Genomic DNA, 22,322 nt, shown 5'->3' with positions numbered 1-22,322 from the left:
TGCAACGAAGGGCACTTTCATTAAAGCACTAAGGCTGCATGCTCAACAGGTTTAGCATGACTCAGCAAGATGGGTCACTGAACACCATCCACCCAAGGGCAAATGAGCTTGTCCAGTCACATGACCTACAAGATCAGGGGATAGCAAACCAGATCTATGGTTTGCTGAACAGCCTGCACAAGCCAGTCCCATTACATACAGAACAGTCAGAGGAGAAGGTCACCGCCAGGGCAGTGGAGACCACTGTGGATCCTCTTCTTAACACTGCTCTACCATGTTACCTTGTGTCTAGTTGTGTGTCTGCCAACCACTTCTACAGAAGGTGCTGAGGCAAACCTCCTCAAAGGTTCTGATTTGGATCTTCCATTTGGAGAAGACTTTGAGTCTGTCCATATTCGTGGCTTTTTTTTCTTGCACTGGGGACTGATGCATTGCAGACACAAATGAGCCCAATGTATTTTAAGCGAGAAAAAGTTCCCACCCTCACCACCCATTACACCCTTGTCATTTTTTTCTCGTTCTAGTACCTACGTGTGATTTAGTACTTTCCGAGCATTCCATTCTTTCTGAAAGCATAAGCACTAATATGTGTAATTTGCTTGCCTTGTCATTCTGAAATCTTTTAATGCATACAGTTCAGACATCCTGTTTGTTTAATATGAACAATGCCAACTTTATTTACTGTAATAAATGTACTTCTTTATTCTTCTGGAAAAAAAGGGAAATTAATTGAAAAAGACACATTTAAGCTATTCCAGCCTCTCTAATACAGAGGCTGCTGCTAAAATATAATACAATGTCAGGGAATTCCACAATCTTGTTTGCTTTTTGGTTTCCTTTTCATATTTTTCTTCAATATGGCATTGCTACAGTACAAAGTAGAAGAACATATTTTAGTGTCTGATTCACAGTCTCTTTACTAACTTTGGAACTTTAAAACCTGGGCAACTCTGATAGTGAGAGGGTTCAAGAAAATTGATATATGTGGTGAAATGTACTTTTGTGGCCTAGCTTTGCGTTTCAGAGCTGTTATACAGTCAGATTTTTAAAAATGAATATCTGCAACTGTTCCAACAATTCTGGTTTATGAAAATGTTGCTGGTTTTGCATAGGAACTTAATAACCTGCATGATATTACTCATGGGTATTTGTGGGTTTTGCTTTAGATATGGAAAGGATGCCTCTTGGCAAAAATATTTTTTCTTTTGCTTCTCAGAGGTTTTGTATTCAGCTTAAAAATCCCCAGTATCTGTTTCCTTAGGTTCATGGGCTCCTTTAAACTTTACATTTGTATTTCTATTTTTTTTTCCAGTCAACTTCATGCATGTTTTGGAACGTCCTTTGTGCAAATTCACTCTCCAATGTTGCAGAGAGATTTTGCTTCCCTTTACCCTCTTCCAGTTGATTTTCTTTTCTTTTTTTTTCTTTTTTTTTGAGACAGAGTCTCACTGTCATCCAGGCCAGAGTGCAGTGGCACGATCTCAGCTCACTGCAACCTCCGCCTCCCGGGTTCAAGCGATTCTCCTGCCTCAGCCTCCTGAGTAGCTGGGATTACAGGCATGCGCCACCACCATGCCCGGCTTATTTTTGGATTTTTAGTAGAGACGGGGTTTCACCATGTTGGCCAGGCTAGTGTCGAATGTCTGACCTCAAGTGATCCGCCTGCCTTGGCCTCTCAAAGTGCTGGGATTACAGGCATGAGCCACTGTGCCTGGCTGTTGATTTTCTTTAAACAGTCTAACAACTTTTCCTGTGACATGTTTAGGCCTCTGAGTGTAATCCCTGTGGTAGATGGTACAGTGTCTGAAATTCTACATATACATTGACTTCTGACCTCTTTGAAAATGTGATCTGTAAGAAGGCCACACAGGCTTTCAAATGCAAGATGGTTTCAGACTCAACATGGTTTCCTTTGAGGTTGTTACTAGGAAATAATTTGAACAACAAGTGTAGTCATCACCATATCCTGACATGCCAGCAGGAAGATAAATTACTGCTTGTAAGTTACAACATTTCACCTCCACCCATGGCAGTTTTTATTATATTACCCATTTGTCCTCTCAGTAAATGATGTCTGTAAAAATAGTTGAAATAGTTGAAAGGAATTTAATTTAAAATATACTCACATGTATTCACCTAAGTACAAAGACACATAGCATTTCAAAATAAGTAAACTCAGCCTTTTCTCCCTTGAAATGTATCAAATACTAAAGCTTTTCATAGCATCTTGATCCTAAAAAGAACAGCAGAAAGCCATTTAATCCATTCTCAGACATCTGGACAGACTAGCCAGCAGTATGCTAGTCTTCAACAAATGTGACCAAGGCTTCTTGTTACAGTTTTGCTTTATTTGTGGCAGAGTTTTTTTTTTCTCTCTCTCTCAGGTGAATATATTCGGTTCAGAGTATTGGGTCAACTACAGGTCCCACTTAAAGGAGTAGTAAAAAGAAAGATTTGTCAGGATACATGGCGGCTCACACCTATAATCCCAGCACGTTGGAAGGGTAAGGCAGGAGGATCACTTGAGCCTAGGAGTTCAAGACCAGCTTGGGCAAGCTAATGAGACCTTGTCTCTAAAAAAAAAAAAAAAAAATTAGCTAGGTATGGTGGCACGTGCCTGTAGTCCCGGTTACTCACAAGGCTGAGGTGGGAGAATCACTTGAGCCCAGGATATTGAGTCTGCAATGAGCCATGACTGTGCCACCACTGCACTCCATCCTGGGTGACAGATCAAGATCTTGTCTCAAAAAAAAAAAAAAAAAAAAAAAAAGAAGATCTGCCAGGATAAACTTAATGGGAACAATTACAATATTTTAATTTAGAAATTGTTCTTAGATCACACAATATACAAGCAGACAATAACATGTAAGTTATTACGAAATGATATAAGCATGGTCCTATAAATACTTTCTAATGGTTTCATAAACTGGCTGTTGTTCTTTCTCCACCCTTCCAGAAGAGCTCAGAGCTGGAGATTTCACAATTCCCTTCTAACAAATATGCATTGATCCCATTTGCGATAACCTGACATTATATTCATATCACAATGATCCAGACAGTTGTGCATATTTTAGGAATGGAAAAGACAAGTCATTTATTATATAGCAATTTTTTTCCTTCTTTGTTTGGTCCAACAAGTTGGGCAGGCCTATGACTACATCTCAACTGTTGTGTGCTTCTTATTTCATATATTTTATTTTTGTCTGCCTGAATCATTTCATGGCTTTTCAACGTCCAAATGTAATTTAGCACTTTCCTATAATTATGCTTTTTCTAACAAGTGTATTTGTTTGCGCTTGCAGTTTTCTATAATTTAATTGCTTGGTCATTCAGAAAATCTTTTACATTTTTAATGCAGATATCCTATTTATGTAGGGCCAATTTATTAACTTTGGTAATATTTGTTGTTGATGCTATTTTGTCAAAACACTGCATTTTGGTTTGGTTTTGTTTTGAGACAGAGTCTTGCTCTGTCCCCAAGCTAAAGTGCAGTGGTGTGATCTCGGCTTACTGCAACCTCTACCTTCCAGGTTCAAGTGATTCTCCTGCCTCAGCTTTCCGAGTAGATGGGATTATAGGCGTGCGACACCATGCCCAGCTAATTTTTGTATTTTTAGTGGAGATGGGGTTTTGCCATGTTGGCCAGGCTGGTCTCGAACATCTGGCCTCAAGAGATTCACCTGCCTCAGCCTCACAAAGTGCTGGGATTACAGGTTCGTGAGCCACCGTGCCAGGCCAAAACACTGCATTTTTATCCTAAAGGGAATCTAATGTATTCTTTTCATTTTAGAGTTGAAAAAACTGAGCCTAGAGAAACTAAGTGAGCTCTTCAAGGTTAACAGGTACTGGAGTAGTTGACAGAGTTGAGACTAGACCTGGATCCTCCAGGGCTTTTTCTATTCTTTCTGTGGGGGAAGAATTTTTCATCACTTTATGTGTTTTGTCACAGGGCTTACAAAAATCTTACCAGTAATTTAAATGAGTAACCAACTTCTCTTCTGATTGTTAAGATTATATCAACAGTTTTCTTTTTTTGTGTGTGGTTCCATTTTATTTTATTTATTTTATTTATTTTTTATTATACTTTAAGTTCTAGGGTACATGTACACAACATGCAGGTTTGTTACACATGTATACATGTGCCATGCTGGTGTGCTGCACCCATTAACTCGTCATTTACATTAGGTGTATCTCCTAATGCTATCCCTCTCCCCTCCCCCCACCCCACAACAGGCCCCGGTGTGTGATGTTCCGCTTCCTGTGTCCAAGTGTTCTCATTGTTCAATTCCCACCTATGAGTGAGAACATGCAGTGTTTGGTTTTTTGTCCTTGCAATAGTTTGCTGAGAATGATGGTTTCCAGCTTCATCCGTGTCCCTACAAAGGACATGAACTCATCCTTTTTTATGGCTGCATAGTATTCCATGGTGTATATGTGCCACATTTTCTTAATCTAGTCTATCATTGATGGACATTTGGGTTGGTTCCAAGTCTTTGCTATTGTGAATAGTGCCACAATAAACATACGTGTGCATGTGTCTTTATAGCAGCATGATTTATAATCCTTTGGGTATATACCCAGTAATGGGATCGCTGGGTCAAATGGTATTTCTAGTTCTAGATCCTTGAGGAATCGCCACACTGTCTTCCACAATGGTTGAACCAGTTTACAGTCCCACTAACAGTGTAAAAGTGTTCCTATTTCTCCACATCCTCTCCAGCACTTGTTGTTTCCTGACTTTTTAATGACTGCCTTTCTAACTGGTGTGAGATGGTATCTCATTGTGGTTTTGATTTGCATTTCTCCAATGGCCAGTGATGACGAGCATTTTTTCATGTGTCTGTTGGCTGCATAAATGTGTTCTTTTGAGAAGTGTCTGTTCATATCCTTCGCCCACTTTTTGATGGGGTTGTTTGTTTTTTCTTGTAAATTTGTTTGAGTTCTTTGTAGATTCTGGATATTAGCCCTTTGTCAGATGAGTAGATTGCAAAAATTTTCTCCCATTCTGTAAGTTGCCTGTTCACTCTGATAGTAGTTTCTTTTGCTGTATATCAACAGTTTTCTAATGATTGCAAACTTAGTACAAGGGAGGCTTTCTCCCATTTGAAAGTAGGGGCAGTATTTTCCAGACTCACTCTTCTAGAAGCCACTGAAAAAGAAGCAAAATATTTACATTTAGATGGATATGGTGTTGGGCCATCTAACTTGCTAGTAATCAGTCTGCACCTGTACTTGCAATAGCTGTGTTCAGATTCGATTTTCTTTTTTCTGAGAACATCAACAATACAAAGCAACTTCCATCCATCTCCTTGCTTAAATCTCATTAGAACTTTGGGAGGCCAAGATGGGAGGATTGCTTGAGTTCAGGAGTTTGAGACCAGCCTGGGTAACATAGTGAGACTTTGTCTCTACAAAAAATAAAAGAATAGCTGGGTGGTGGCACTTACCTGTAGGCCCAGCTACTCAGAAGGCTGAGGGAGGAGGCTGAGGCGGGAGGCTGAGGCAGGAGGATCACTTGAGCCCAGGAATTTGAGGCTGCAGTGAGCCATGATCGTGCCACTGCACTCCAGCATAGGCAATAGTGAGACACTGTCTCAAAAAAAAAAAAATCCACAAAAATCTCATTAGAAAGAATTTCAGAAAAAAGAAATCCAAATAACTCATATTGAAGAATTCAAATTGCATCTGCAAAGTAGGTATCATAGAACACAGTCTTGTAAGCCATCACTGCCAAAACTAAGTTTTTGTTTGTGAAAGAAGTTCATTTAAGAAGGACCTCCATTTCAATTAGTATCATATAGAAAACAAACTGGCAGGCAAATTAAGAAACAACTGAGAGCTGGGCGTGGTGGCTCAGGCCTGTAATCCCAGCACTTTGGGAGGCTGAGGTGGGTGGATTACCTGAGGTCAGAAGTTCAAGACCAGCCTGGTCAATGTAGTGAAACCCCGCCTCTGCAAAAAATACAAAAAATTAGCCAGGTGTGGTGGCGGCCACCTGTAATCCCAGCTACTCGGGAGGCTGAGGCAGGAGAATAGCTTGAACCCAGGAGGCGGAGGCTGCAGTGAGCTGAAGTAGCACCATTGCACTCCAGCCTGGGTGACAGAGCAATACTCTGTCAAAACAAACAAACAAACAAAAAAAGAGAAACAACTAGGGGAAAAACCAGTAAAACTACCTAGATGATATCAATGGGAAATCATTGCCAGAATCTATGTGGTTAACAGGCAGGATATAGCTCTATGACCAGTCCTTGTACTAACAATGATACCTGTTATTTCTTCTAAACAGAATCTGAATTAAAGCTCTCAAAAAGCAGCCATTTTACTTGAAGGTGGGAGTATCACTGACTAGTGATCCAGATTAATTTATAGCTAGATTAACTAGGTTGTGATCATCTTAGAAAGCAGGAATAAGTCTCTAATAGGTTTGGATTCATCTTTAGGGTGTTCAGGTATAGGTGGGATGGATTAGAACTGTGTTTCCCAAACTTAAGTCACTTGCCAATTACTTTTATGATTTTTGCCACTTCTGATCATGTACCACTTTTTGACATTTCTTATGTCATATTTTTCTTTAAGATGATTTAATTTGAAACTTAAATACATTTGTTTTAAAAAAGACTTTATCACTCCTGTAAACAGGAAACCAGCATCACTTGCTATAAACAGAGAGGAATTGTGTGCTGGGTGCGGTGGCTCATGTCTGTAATACCAGCACTTTGGGAAGCCAAGGTGGGAGGATTGCTTGAGCCCAGAAGTATGAGACCAGCCTGGGCAACATAGCAAGACCCCATCTCTACAAAAAATAAAAAATTAGCTGGATGTGGTGCTGTATGCCTACAGTCGCAGCTACTGGAGGGGCTGCGGGGGGAGGATCCCACCTCCTGAGTCCAGGAGTTAGAGGCTGCAGTGAGCTGTGATGGTGTCACTGCACTCAGCCTGGGCAACAGAGTGAGACCCTATATCAAAAAAGAAAAGATAGTAATTATGAAAATAAAGAAAATAAAAACCAATGTTATTATATTTTAGTTAAATACTATCATCTCAGAAGGCTGTGATCCCAAAGTCTGCTATCTTTTTGTTGAAAAATAGAGTAGTGAATACCAGAAGTGTTAAGTATGTGCTAACATCAAACTAAGACTTTTCTCCTGAGTCAATCAAAAGAACTGAAGAAAACTGGAAAAGGAAAAACCTGTCTCCCTCCATGTCCTCTCCTGCTGTTCTCCGCTGCCTCATCCCGGGCTAGCTCCAGGGGCCTCCATGCTGTTCTGTTCTACCAATTCACTGACTTCACTCCTGTCTCATTACCTTCACACTTGTGGTTTCCTCCTACCAGATAGATAAGTTTTCCCCCAGATCCTTACAGAGTTCCATCACTCACTGGTCTCTACTCAAAGGCTGTTTTTACTTTTCTTTTCTTACTTTCTTTCTTTCTTTCTTTCTTTTTTTTTTTTTTTTGAGACGGGGTCTGGCTCTGTTGACCAGGCTGGAGTGCAGTGGTGCAATCTCAGCTTACTGCAACCTCTGCCTCCTGGGTTCAAGCGATTCTCCTGCCTCAGCCTCCGGTGTAGCTGGGATTACAGGTGCCTGCCACCATACCCGGCTAATTTTTGTATTTTTAGTAGAGACGGGGTTTCACCATGTTGGTCAGGCTGGTCTCGAACTCCTGACCTCAGGTGATCCGCCCGCCTCAGCCTCCCAAAGTGCTGGGATTACAGGCGTGAGCCACTGCCCCTGGCCAAATGCTGCTTTTTCTGATAGGTGTTCCCTGACTGACCACAGTCAGTAAAATAGCTCCTCCATTCATTCATTCATTCTGGGTGAACTTCCATTGCAGTCCATCTATTTGGCTTCCTTCCTTGTCTTACCCTGTTTTTTTCTGAATGGCAGGATTCTCTTTGCTATACAGCCAATCAAAAATATAATTTATTCTTCTCTTGTTAGTTAAATAATATTGTTTGGTTTATAGGTAGGGTTAATTTTTATTTAAAAAACATGTAGGTGTAACAATTACAGAAGAATATACAAAACACTTTAACCACTTAATCTTCAGGTAGTAGGAATTGTGGTGATTTTTATTTCCTTTGTTATACTTTTCTGAATTGACTGATTTTATTCCCAGTAAATTCAGTTTAAGATGACAAAATCTCTGTTTTTTGTAGTTATAAACTTGTACTAGTCATAAACATGTGCTAGCTCCAAGTGAAAAAATTAGTGCTGTTCAACATAAATTCTCAGGATATTATACTCGAGAGCCAGTAGGAATAAGGGCAAAGAAACAAGCGTTAAGGCAAGTAAATTAGATGATGAGAGAAAACCTAGTCTACAAAGTTAACATTTAAATCTTGAACTCCGGGCAGCTATTTCATAAATGGTTTTCTTTGGTCATACAAGGTGACCATGGGTCATATAAGGTAATGTTAAAATCACAAGTCAGGGTTTCTGTCTGACTGCTGGTGGGTCAGATATCTTCCCCTCCCATGAAAGAAAAGTCATTCTTTTTATTTATTTATTTATTTATTTTTATTATACTTTAAGTTTTAGGGTACATGTGCACATTGTGCAGGTTAGTTACATATGTATACGTGTGCCATGCTGGTGCGCTGCACCCACTAACTCGTCATCTAGCATTAGGTATATCTCCCAATGCTATCCCTCCCCCCTCCCCCCTCCCCACCACAGTCCCCAGAGTATGGTATTCCCCTTCCTGTGTCCATGTGATCTCATTGTTCAATTCCCACCTATGAGTGAGAATATGCGGTGTTTGGTTAGGAAAAGTCATTCTTTAGTGTTAATAATCTTGTCATGTCTGTAGAAATGAGCACTTCCTCTTCCACCACCAAGCTCTCCACCCCAAATTCTGCTTGGGACATTATACTGCAGGCTAATGATCTAAACAAAATTAAGATTCATTAAATTAATAATTCCATTGTTCCTAATTAAGAGTTTACTTTGCACTTAAGATATTGAACCATACATAGCCCTGTGTATATTTTTAATGCAAGCAAATATTAGTGAAGCAAATTTGTCATTTTCATTTGTGTATTTTGGACAAAGGTTTGTTTATACTCAGTGAAATGATAATTTTTCTGGTAATTTCTCCTTTTCCCAGCAAAGAATGCTTAATCTCCTTTCTGGAAATGATTTGATTTGGGCAGCAAATCCTATGTTGAGAATTCTTCCCAGATCTCAAGTTATATAACTGAACAGATGGTATTCGCATGGCTTTGACAGGTCAGGCTGCTATCACAGGACATCCTGAGGAAGCAGCTCGGAAGCCTTCCCGAGGAGAGTGGGAAGATCCCGTGAGCAAGCAGGCACGTGTGGCTGTGGGATTGGGTGAAGAACTGCACTCTGACTCAGCTTCCCATCTTCACGGCCCAGGAGCAAATTCCTCAGGATCCTGAAAGAGGTACAAATAATCCTGCAGAAACTAGTGGTACATTTGATTGAATCAGAAGAATAAATCTTTCCTGTGGGAGAAAACAAAGTCTCTCAGGGAATGTGATACAGGAAGAGTGATTTGGTTTGTGGTCATGGTTGAAGTGCCACAGGTAGATGGACAGTGAATTGGATGTGTTCTAATTGTACCTTGGGCTTGCAGCATGATGGGGCAAAAATGGGAAAAATATCCCTGTCTTCACAGAGTTTGCAGCTTATTAGGAGAGAAAAAAATCACTCAGTCAATAAATACATGAACAAACACACACATGAGAGTGATAAGTGCCAAGGAGAAAAAAAATGCTGAGAAGGGGGATACAGAGACATGTGTATAAAATTTTAGATAGAAATCCTCTTTTAAAAAAGATGTCATTTGAGTAAAGAAAGACCTGAAGGAAATGAGAGAGAAAACCATGTATATAGCAGGGAAAGAGAACTCCAGTGAGCAGAAACAGCCAATGCAAACGCCCTGAGCCAGGGAAATGCCCGGAGTGTCCAGGGACCCATAAAAATCCCCATGCGGCTAACGCAGAGCACACTGGGGAAGCAGTGTCCAAGATGAGGTTTGAAAGCCAGTGTGAGGTCAGATCATACAGAGTCTTGAAGTTCACAGCCTGGAATTGCCTTTTCTTCTAAGTGAGATGGAAAACAGGAGGGTCTGGAGCAGACAAATGACATAATTTGAATTATTGTTTACTGGGATCGCTCTTTGTAGGAAATAGATTGTGGGGCAGCAAGGTCAGAGGCAAGGGGCAGGGCAGTGAGGGGCAGGGAAGAAGTGTCTAGAAGGCTATTGAGATAATTCAGGCAAGAGAGGAAGGTGGATTGGACCAGGATGGTGGCAGTCTAAGCAGCAAGAAGTGGGTAAATTCTGGATATATTTTGAAGGTAGAATCAACAGGTCTGGGTAATGGATTAGACGCATTGTATGAGAAAAAAAAGAGTAGTTTAGGGTTATTCCAAGGTTTGGGGGCTACACAACTGGAAGGATGGAGTAGATCTGAGAAGCTTAATAAGAAGGAGGAGAATGTGGGAAGGGCAGGTTTGGAGGATATCAGGACATCTGTTTGGAATATATTATGTTTGAGATGTTGAGTGGGCAATTGAATGCACAAGTCTGATGTGCCAAGGAGAGATTTGGTCTGAAAATATAAATGAGACAGTCATCAGTACAGACAGGGCATTTAAAGCCACGAGGCTCCATGAGTTCACCTGGTGATGGATACTGTGTACAGAAACCAAAAGAATATGCAGAGAGTGATATTCTGTATGGAATGCTGCTGGTAAGTACAATGAAGCAAGCTGAGCATTGGGTTTAGCCATATGCAAGTCATCATTGATCTTTATAAGAGCAGTTTTTTAGAATCTAGGGCAAAAGGTTTGCTGGACTGGGTTCAAGAGAGAATGCAGACATTGGACACAGCGAGCAAAGACACTCCATTCAAAAACATTTGCTTTACAGGGAAGAGGAGAGATAGTGGTAGTTGGATGGGAAGACGGGATGAAGAGAGGATTTTAAAATTTTTTTAATTGAAGAACTATATATATGGTAAAGATGCTTACTGCTTGTGTATCGCTCTATAATTTTCACAACCAAACACACCCAAGTAACTAGTACTTATTTCAAGAAAAATAATATTGCTAGTCCCCAAGAAGTCTCCTGCCTGCTCCCTCTCAATCACTGTCCCCATCCAAGGGCAACAACTATCTTGAACTGACTTCTAAAACCCAATTCATTTTCCCACTTTTGTACTTTGCATAAATGAAATCATACAGTTCATGCTCTTCTGCATCTGTTTTTTTTGCCAGTATGTTACATTTGTAATATTCATCTATATTGTTGCCTGTAATTATGGTTTGATCATTCTTATTGCTATATAATAATCTATTGTGTGAGTATACCAAGATTTATTGATCCCTTCTACTGTTGCCAGGCAAATGGGTATTTTCCAGTTTTACAAATAGTGCTACTATGAGCATTCTAGTACATGTCGTTTGGTGAGCATACGTACACATTTTACTGGGTATATTTCTGTCAGTGGAATTGCTGGGGCATAGAGAATGCATATATTCAGGTTTAGTTTTCCAAAATGGCTATATCGATTTATGCTCCCACTAGCACTGTAAGGGAGACTTTATCAGTAATAGAGATGATATTATAACATCTTCATCTGTTACTCCTTTGTCTTATATCTTAATTTTTTGAGAATTAAGGGGATGAAGAGGGGTAGTGATTACTGGGCCCGCTCAAAATCTTAAGGAAGAGACTGCTGCTCATAGGGTTGTTGTGAGGAGTGACCAACTGTAAAATACCTGGCATCATCCTGGCCCAGGATATGTATCCAGCATATGTTAGTTGTCGCTCTAATTTTGTAGTCATCCTCTCAGCCTTGTCTCCAGGCAGAGGTCAAGGTAAAGCAGTGATAACTGCAGTTTCCTTCTCCTCTAAATCACACTCATCCATCCAATTTGCTTTATAGCATTGGGAAAGGGTGAGCGCTCAGGATGCTTCACTGACCATATTGCAGGACCAAGAATAAATAACACAGAAGCTCACATACCTCTCTTCATAACTTTCTCTGCATCCTCCTGTTAGACCAGGCATTTCATCAGGTTCCTGGAGGGGTTAAAGAACAGTCGTGTGTTTGATTTCATTGTAAATCATCTAATAAACCATCTATAGAAAAAGCATACACTAGAGATGGTTTATACCACCACTGAACTCTAATAGCGGCAATCCTAAAGCGGACTGGTTAAATTATAGCTGGACGTAATTCCTTGCCGTTTGCTGCTATCTGGAGATGTTCATTGTTTATTTAACGAATAAATTTAATATACTTCTGCATTTAAAAAAATTTCTTTCCTTATAGCTATGTCCATCCAAAAGGAGCATATGTGACTAAAATCATCATGATATCCAAGGAGATGAATTGATTTTTACAGGATTGTGTCTGATTATATCTTTTATCTCCACATCAAAAAATAATTAATGGAGTTGGTGAAAATCAATATCTTTCAGTGATGTAATCTAGGTAAAACCAAAATCTTCTCTATAGTATATTTACATATACTAAAAAGGATATATATACTTTATTTTTTAGAGCAGTTTGGACTTACAAAAAATTTAAAGATAGTAAAGAGAGTTCCTATGTACTCCATATCCAGTTTCTCCTATTATTAACAACTTACATTTGTATAGTACATTTGTTATCATTAGTGAGTCAACACCTGTATATTATTAACAAGTCTATACTTTATTCAGATTTCCTTGGTGTTTATCTAATGTCCTTCTATTTCCTTGGTATTTATCTAATGTCCTTTTTATTTAATGTCCTTCTATTTCCTTGGTATTTATCTAATGTCCTTTTTTTTTGAGACAGTTTTGATTTTATTTAATGTCCTTCTATTTCCTTGGTATTTATCTAATGTCCTTTTTTTTTTTGAGACAGAATTTTGCTCTTGTCACCCAGGCTGGGGTACAATGGTGTGATCTTGGCTCCCTGCAACCTCTGCCTCCCAGATTCAAGCAATTCTCTTGCATCAGCCTCGCGAGTAGCTGGGATTACAGGTGCCAGCCACCATGCCCAGCCAATTTTTTTATTTTTAGTAGAGACGGGGTTTCACCATGTTGGCCAGGCTGGTCTTGAACTTCTGACCTCAGGTGATCCAGCTGCCTTGGCCTCCCAAGTGGCATGAGCCACTGCGCCTGGCCCCTCATGTCCTTCTTCTATTTCATAATCTCATCCAGGATATCATATTACATTAGTTGTTCTATCTCCTCAGGCTCCTCTTGGCTGTGATGATTTTTCAGATTTACCTTGTTTTTGAGGAATACTCATCAAATATTTTGTAGACTGCTCCTTAATTGGTATTTATCTGATTTTTTTTGCATGATTAGACTGGATTATGGGTTTTTGGGTAGAAATTCACAAAGATAAAGAGGCTTTTTGTTGCATTGTATCAAGAGTACATTTCATCAACATGACTTCTTACTGTTGATATTGATCTTGATTGCTTGGCTCATTGTCATGTTCTTCGCTGTAAAGTTAAACCATGTCTATGCTGCACCTTTTGGAAGGAAGTCACTACATATAGCCCACATCAAAGGAGTAGGGGGTTATGTTCTACCTCTTTGAGTGTAGAATATCTACAGATATTATTTGGAATTCTTCTGCATGGGAGATGTGTCATTTTTTCACGATTTATTTATTCGATTATTCACTTATAATAGTATGAACTCATAGTTATTTTATACTTTTGGTTATAGTCTAATACTGCATTATTTTGTGGTTCACATTGTTTCACGTTTGGCCATGAGGAGCTCCTGTTGAAGTTGGCTCCTGTATCCCTTTGAGATCCTCTTATAATTTTGTGTGTGTGTGTGTGTGTGTGTGTGTGTGTGTGTGTCTGTGTCTGTGTGTCTGTGTGTGTTAGATACTTACTTTCTGGCACTACAAGATGCTCCAGGGCCAACTTGTATATATGCTAACCCAATCTTACAATCAGCAATTTCTCCAAGGAGCTCTAGTTTCTTTTACTGGAGAACAGTATTAAAACCAAAATCTGGGCACTAGAAGTTCTCCTTGCTACTGGGGTGTCATTGCTTTCTAGGCTCTCTTAGCTGACACAACAAGGAAATATGTATACTAAGCTCTGTATATATGTACAAATATCTATAAATATTTCTATATGTAACCATAGGTATCTATGTTAAGCTAAACATGAGTGAATTCATACTGATAGCCCCAACTCTAATTCATTACCACATGGACCAGTCTAGCCTATTCCCATTGTTTATCTGTGAACTCCATGAGAAATCTGGCTCCCACCATCCACCATGCATTTACTTAATTGCTAATTCTGGTATAAATGTAGAGCAGTATTAGAATTGTTAACTTGAAACCTTATGGGAAACAACTTTATTAAGTACAGTTTTATGTACATTTTCTTTTGCCTTTAGTCTTACAGACTCCTCTCATTTCCAAAATCACTTAGGTCAGCATCTTTTCCTCCCACGTCCTTCAGTGAAGTTGCTTTATAGATTTTTAGTACAGTTAGATTGTTTTGTCACTGCAGTCCATTCTAGGACCCTTGACCTTCTAAATGATCTTTAAAATGTGCATACACTAATGTTTACTCTTTGTTCTATAAAGTTCCATGGATTTTGATATATGCATTGTCATGTATCCATAATTACAGTATTATGCGAACAGTTTTACCACTCTAAGAAATTCCTCCTGCTTAACCTGTTTAGTCCTTCCTCCCCTCTCCCTGAGCCCCTGGAAATCAATGCATTTTTTTAATGTCTCCATAGTTTTGCCTTTTCCAGAATGTCATATAATTGTAAACATACAATATGTAGCCTTTCAGATCGGGTTGTTTCACTTGGAACTACGCATTTAAGATTCATTCATGTCTTTTTGTGATTCAACAGCTCATTTATTTTTATCATCAAATAATATTCCAGCAACTGACTGTACCACAGTTTATTTATCCATTCACCTATTGAAGAACATCTTATTTGCTCCCAGTTTTTGGTCATTATGAATACAGCCGCTATAAATATTTGTTTGCAGGTTTTTATGTGGATATAAATCTCAAATCAGTTGTGTAAACACCTAAAAGTTCAAATGTTGAATCATATGGTAAGACTGTGTTTAGCTTCTCTGGCCTACTTAGCTAGCATGTGCCACTCCGCAAAATCAGGTGGTGACTACCCCTACGATCATCGACAGCCAACACCGTCAGTTATTTCACTATTTCTTCCACCCTCATTCCAATTTTCAGTACGTAAATACATCTATTGAGTGACCCTACTGTGTAAGAATAATCATTCTTTATATCTTTCAAAGTTCTTTCACATGCATTATCACAATATCTCTAAAATAGCAGTACATGAGCCAACCTGTTCCAGGCAGAATCCTGGCTCTGATCCTAACCTACGGCCTGACACAGGGAAAGTATCTAAATCTTTTCATCTGTAAAAGGGGATACTGCAGCACCTATCTAAATGCACCTGTTCATGCTGTGAAGATGTAATGAGTGTTTAGGGCAGCGCCACTTCTTGGACCACGTCACACTGCTGTTTGAAGGCTGGGCCAAGATTAGAATGTGAATCTTTTGATTCTTATTCCTATGCTTCTTCCCCTGGAAATGAGATTATTCCCCTAACCTCTTTTCCCTGCAACCTCGGCCAATATGGGAGCCTCAGTGACATCAAAGCAATTGACCTCACAATCAATTTAGGAAAGGCTCTGGTAATTTTTGTGCACATGCATGGCAGGGGAGGGATCTGTTTATAGTCAAGTAGGATAATCCAATAACCATTGACAGAAATAGTCTTTTCTTATCTTTAATGAATAAAAAGAACAACAGACTTCATTTTAATATCTAGGCTCTTAGATCAATCAATGGGCTAAGTACTGAAACAGTTTAAAAATCTATGAATTGAACTGCATGAAGATGAATCTGTGCATTAAATTCTATGGACATAAAATGAATCTGTTCAAAAACAAGTTTGGGCAGTTCACATCTGGTATGTAGTGTTTTCAGAGTAAGGTTTTAAGGTTTAAGAGGTTTGAAAACTCTGTATCCCAGCCAGAGAATGCTTATCTGCTTTATGCTAGTTTTTACCTGCAGAATTTTTGTCTCTGTGACATCATATATTCATTTGCTGCTATATTTTAGAATGCATTGCACAACAGTGGGAACTGATCTAAGAAGGTTAATCATATTCTGGCAGTCGCTGAACAGGCTGGCAATTAATGAGAAAGTTTGAAGAAGAATGTTATTTCAGAATACACCACAGCCTATTCTATAGGGTCAAGTTGACTTTTTATGATCATTTCATTGCTTATATAAACAGTGAAAGTGCAAAAATCCTCAAGGACTGACAAGCGAAGATTAATATTGTGTTTACAAAATAAGCAAACACAAAATATCCACAATGCTTTCACACACACACACACACACGCACACACATATACACATACATGCGTGCACAAACACATCTTTGTTGCAACCTGTTCGTCTTGGGCTAGAAGTATGTGTGGGACGTGACTAGAACTATCCGTGAGGATCATCAGGATTTCAAATAACTTAAAATGATTGATATCAGTTATAAAAACACTGAATTATCCAACTGATCATGGCTACAGTATAGTTTGGAAACCATTTATAAATCAAATTACATTCTAGTCACAACAATTTAATAATATAAATATATAGAGAAATTTAAATATACAAACATTTCAAGTAAATGCTAATTGTGACCTAATGCCTTTACTACAGAAGAATAATAAGAAAATTCATCTAGTGTTCTGTTTATAACTCTAATGCAAAAGATAGTTCTCTATTAGTTGAGTCAAATGTTTGTATCTCGATTACAGGCATCAGAACTTTGAGGTCTTTACTGACCTACACTCCTATCAAGACAAAAAAAAAAGGAAGAAGTGTGGCATTTATTTGTCCATTAGTTCATTCATTCATTCTGCAAATATTCAGTATTTACCTTGTACGTGGCATTGAATTTGGCCCGAAGAACAGATAACCTAATGGTGTTTGGAGAATTGAAATAGTTATACTGCAAGTAATCTAATTGATTAAATCTTCTTATTTAAAGTTGAAGACTGAGGCAAATTAAAACAGCCAAACAATTTTGGCTAGTTTTACCCATGCACTCTCGTTATGTCCATACCCACCTTCCACTAAACTTCTCTTGTCATTCTTCCCTATTTTCAAACCATTATTATAACTCCAACAGATATATTGTCATTTGCATTTATATACAATTAAGTTGGTCAATGATCCTAATCCATTCACTTCAACTACATAAGTACAATGTTAGTGAAATAAATGTGTCATTTAAAAATGAGGTCTGATCATACCATAAGACAGGGCAAAAAGGAAAATAAAGAAAATGAGGTCTAAGGTTAAAATATTTCATTTAAAAACATCAAAACTGAACCCAGAAATGATCACAATAGAAGCAGACAGCCATTCCTTAGAACCTCTTTCTACTGTCTATTTCCTGAAATGGTTTTTCTCTAGTTTATTTCATTTTGTATCACAGATGACTATTTGGTTTAGTGTGTCTAATTCCTCTGCAATTAGATTTGCAGAACATATTATTTCATTTTAATAAAAAGTTTTTGAATCACAGCCAAATTGCTGTAGGACAAGCAGATTTTGTTTTCTTACAATTTCATTAGTAAAAAAAAATGAGGATACCAATATTGAAATGTCACAAATATGGAATTTTAAGTCAAACATCTGTGTTCCCTTAAAGGAGAATATCTTTTCTGAAGCTTGGGAGCCTCCATTAGTGAACAAATTAGTTAAACAGACATTTGAAATGAAAAAAAAAAACCCATCAGTTTTGTTGAATTATTTTTGTTTTATTATGGGTTTCATTATTAAAAGTAGAAAAAATGCATAAAATAATAGAAGAATAAGAAATAAAACAATTACTTGAGGCTGTACTAGGCAAATGATTCTGATGTGCTTCACTGAACACATGATGTAACCTGAGCCCCTGTCCCTGGCTTGACAGAGCATCTGTTTCTCACAGATGCCTGAAAAACACCCTGCTCCTCTAGATGCTGGGGCGCTTTTCTGAGCATTGCATTACCTTTATCAAAGAGTGCAAACACGTATTCTATTTGTAAGGGATGGAAGAATGTAGATGGTTGTGTTGTGCATACCATCTATATCCTTCTATGTATATATGCTCTTGTACCCAAAAGAAAAGTCACACTTAATTCATGGTCCATGGCTGTACAAACAACAAGAAATACCACATCTAGTACTGCAAAAAAGCAAGTGGAAGAACCAGTATCTCTTATTTAGATATACTGTAGTAGTAAAAGGGAACATACCCAGTACAAAGGAAGGGGCATCTGCTTTTCTTAGTTCTGGGGATTGCTATGTTTAATAACTTCAGAGGAACACTGATGAGGTGGAAGGCACGTGCATGTCTCTTTTTTCCCCCTATTGCATACAGAGCCCTGGTACAGAGCACTCAGTGGATGCTCATAAATATTTGTTGAGTGAATGAAAGGAGAACAACTAGAACTGTGATGCATTTCTAAAACAGGACTAAAACAGGCCATGTGGTTAAAGTAAATGAAGATACTTAGCCAGAGAGGAGGAGACTTAGGGAGCACAACAGTTCTCTTTGTATTTGAAATAAATTTTCACATAGAGGAAGGGCTAGACTCACTCTGAGTGACCTAGGGAACAAAATAAGCAACTGTATAAAGAGGAACATGAAATTAGAGCTGCCCCAAATGGAAGAGTAACCACTGGAATAACTCTTGTTAACCATTCTAATTCTTACCTAGTTTCTACATCTTCCTGTCACCAAAGTTGCTCATTCATTCACCCATTCATTCAAAAACACATATTTACATGGGTGAACACATCTCCAAACTCATCAAATTGTATACATTAAATATGTACAGCTTTTTGTGTGACAATCATATCACAATAAAGTAGTTTTAAAAACAGCCACCACCACCAAAAATCCCCCACAAAAATACATATTGAGAACCTTCATGCTTACAGGTACTCTATCAGGTTCTGGGGAAATAACTGTGAACCCAACAAACATGGCCTCTTTTCTCATTCAGTTTATAAGCTGGTGAAGGAAACAGACAAGGCAGTCAGACAAATCCTTTACAAATGATCATGCAACTTTGGTTTCAGTAAAGTCAGTTGCTTAAATCAAAGTTGCATGATCATTTGTAAAGGATACCAAAAAGGGAAATCCTGAATCATGTGTAAGGGCTAGACAGGATGATCTCACTAGTCTTTCCAACTGTTGAGATTCCTAGGATACTATGCTTTCTCCCTGCATTCTCATCTCAGTAAGTTGTCCCGTGATGACACCCAGAAGTCATTATGTTCAACCTGATCCTCCTCATCTCTACTTTCAAGTCACTAGTGACTCCTGATCATTCTAATTCTAGTTCCCACGCTCATCACAAGGTTGTCCTCATGGTGGCTGGCTGACACCTCCTGAGTCCGCATCTCCAGTCTAGTAGTGTGCAACTCATAAACTGCAGCACTCCATGAGATCCTAATGCAGTTGGTTTGCTGATCATAGGTTCAGAAATAAGATTCTTCTGTGTGATGGGTTGAATGGTGGTCCCCACACAGATATATCCATGTCCAAATCCCTGGAAACTGTGAATGCTACCTTACTTGGAAAAAGTCTCTGCAGATGTAATTAAGGATCTTGAGATGAGATCTTCCTGGATTCCCCAGTGGGCCTTAACTCCAGTCCCAAGTGTCCCTCTAAGAGACAGAAGAGGACACAACAAACACACAGAGGAGAAGGCAATATGAAGATGGAGTCAGAGAATGAATGGATTTGGCCACGAGCCAAGGAAGCCAAGGACTGGCAATAGCCACCAGAGGCTTGAAAAGGCAAGGAAGGATTCTCCCCTGTAGCCTCCAGGAGGAGTGTGATGATACCTTGATTTCAGACTTCTGGTCTCTATAATGATGAGAAAATAATTTTTCTGTTGTTTTAAGCCTCTTAGTTTGTGGCAATTTGTTTAGAAGCCCTAAAATACTAACCCATTATGCCTCCCACCATCCAATACAAACAGTTCATCACAGTGCTATCAGGGGGATCTTGCTAAACGTGAATCTGACCAACATATACTCCCGCTTTAAACCCCTTGTCTCTCTGCAACCCGTAGGCAGCACTCCCTTTCCTTGCCATGATGCCATGAAAGACTGTTCACTTGTATGACACACTTCCCTCGGGGGACACAGGTGATGCTCAACTCATAGCATGATGAAGTCAATGCCTCTGTCCCTCCCACTCAAGAATTCATATGAGAATGGAACTGATGAAACTTTTACAGGGATAGATACTCTAATTTAATTTAAACAAAATAAAAACAGAAAAGAAATCATCTTCAGTCTGCTCCTGCTGTTAGGTTACTTGGAACACACCTCCATGCATCGTGCTCCGCTGACTGCTGCCCTGCCTTCCTCTCCAGCTGCCTCCTGGAGCACGTTTTGCTTCCGCAGTGCTGACTCACATTTAGTGCCTAGGACACATGGTAGTCATTTGTGTGTCTTTGCCTTTGCACGTCTTGTTCCCTTTGCTTGGAATGCCCTTCCCACACGTAGCCACCTCACAAACTCCTATTCATCTCATAAAGCCAAATTCATATTCCATTTACTCCAGGAAGCCTTTTTGCCCACTTACATTTTGATCATTCCCTTTCTTATGCAACGATCTTACTGTTTATAAAATATAAAGTTTTATTTTATTACATCATATTGTAATTCTTTGTTTATGTATCCATTTCTTTGAAAGCCAGGCCATATTAAACTCATTTTATTCAGCCTTAAAGAAAAGAAAAAAAGAAGAATGGGTGTGGATGGGTGTGGAGGACATGCTGAGTGAAATATGCCAGACACAGAAAGAAAAATATTGCATGATCTCACGTATATGTGGATTATTTTTAAAAAGAGGTCTTATATACAGAAACAGTGAGTAAAATAGTGGTTACTATGGGCAAGGGGAGGGGAGGAAATGCAGTGATATGGGTCAAAGGATATAAAGTAGCAGATATAAACAAATCTAGAAATCTAATGCATAACATGAGGACTATAGTCAATAAAACTTGCATTAGGGGTCAGGTGCGGGGCTCACCCAGCACTTTGGGAGGCCGAGGTGGGTGGATACTTGAGGCCAGGAGATCGAGACCAGCCTGCCCAACATGGTGAAACCCAGTCTCCACTAAAAATACAAAAATTAGCTGGGCTGTAATCCCACCTACTTAAGAGGCTGAGGCACAAGAATCATTTGAACCCGGGAGGTGAGGTTGCAGTGAGCTAAGATCGCACTATTGCACTCCAGCCTGGGCGATGGAGTGAGACTCTTTCTCAACAAACAAACAAACAAACAAAAAGCTTGTATTAGGGATTTTTGTTAAATAAGTGTATTTTGGCTGCTCCTGTCACACACACACAAAAGCAACTCTGTGAGATGATAGATACGTTAATCTGCTTTATCACAGAAACCACTTTCCTGTCTATGTGTACCATAACATCATGTTATAAACCTCAAATGTACACAAGAAAATTTATTTTTAAAAAGATGAATAAACTCATCTTGGTATTCTGAGTGCTTAGCATATAGAAGAAACCCATCACCATTCTATTGAATGATATTGATCCAGAATTTATGCTCTGGAATTGGTGAGCATGTTTGAGGATTTTGATACTTTTTTTTGGCAATAAAAATAACATGAATATTAATATTTAATGAAAATTTTCATGATTTTAGGAGACAGGCTTGTGAGAGGTTTGTAGAGAAGGTGAAAAAAATGCATTCATTCCTTAGGGAACTCAATTATTAGGCAGCCACACTGGGTTTCATAGAAATGATTTGAGAACTGGAAACATAATGATCTCCTTCATCCAGTTCTGGTGATAAAATTGAAAGGGGATATTTTTATTCTCCACAAGGAGAAACACAAGTAGTTTTGAGAACAAGCCAGCATTTTGTCTTCACTTTCACCTGCAGATGTGTCCCGCACCCTGGTCCTTCTAAGGTGCCACCTGCCAATGCCTCTTCACACAGCTTTCTCAGCCCTACCAGCATAGTCCCTTTTCTTCAGCAACAGAGAAGGGCATTGTGGCTCAGGGTTCCCTTGGGAATGGGTGTTTGGAATAAAAATAACGCCACAATACCATTTCCACAAGTGCTCTACATGGCTTTAAAGAAAGCCTCTTGGTAAAAGTGTTTCCATCCCTGTCCTGAAGCTGGGATTCTGCCTGAGCTATTTTCGGCCTTGTTTCCAGTTGCCGCTGGCCAGTGGCAGGATTTCACACTCGGCTGCCACATCTCATTACTG

At 39.0% G+C, this 22,322-nt stretch overlaps 1 protein-coding gene across 2 annotated transcripts in view; it reads right to left on the bottom strand.

Annotated features, from left to right (window-relative positions):
- Positions 1-8,980: 8,980 nt before the first annotated feature.
- PRKCH (protein kinase C eta) overlaps positions 8,981-22,322 on the bottom strand; it is a 331,758-nt gene continuing 318,416 nt past the window's right edge. The window contains exons 13-14 of one of the 2 annotated variants that reach the window (XM_009427900.5): positions 12,003-12,058; positions 8,981-9,403 (exon numbers count right to left, since the gene is read on the bottom strand). In XM_009427900.5, coding sequence (XP_009426175.1) covers positions 9,247-9,403; positions 12,003-12,058 — 213 coding nt within the window. In that variant the 3' untranslated portion in view covers positions 8,981-9,246. Of the gene's footprint in view, positions 9,404-9,439; positions 9,474-12,002; positions 12,059-22,322 lie in introns of those variants that run through there. The other variant, XM_063792940.1, reaches the window with a different exon arrangement.

This window comes from Pan troglodytes, chromosome 15 (assembly GCF_028858775.2).
Source record: "Pan troglodytes isolate AG18354 chromosome 15, NHGRI_mPanTro3-v2.0_pri, whole genome shotgun sequence".
NCBI lineage: Eukaryota > Metazoa > Chordata > Mammalia > Primates > Hominidae > Pan > Pan troglodytes.
Note: the sequence above shows the minus strand (reverse complement) of the source record. Positions and strands in the feature narration are given on the sequence as shown.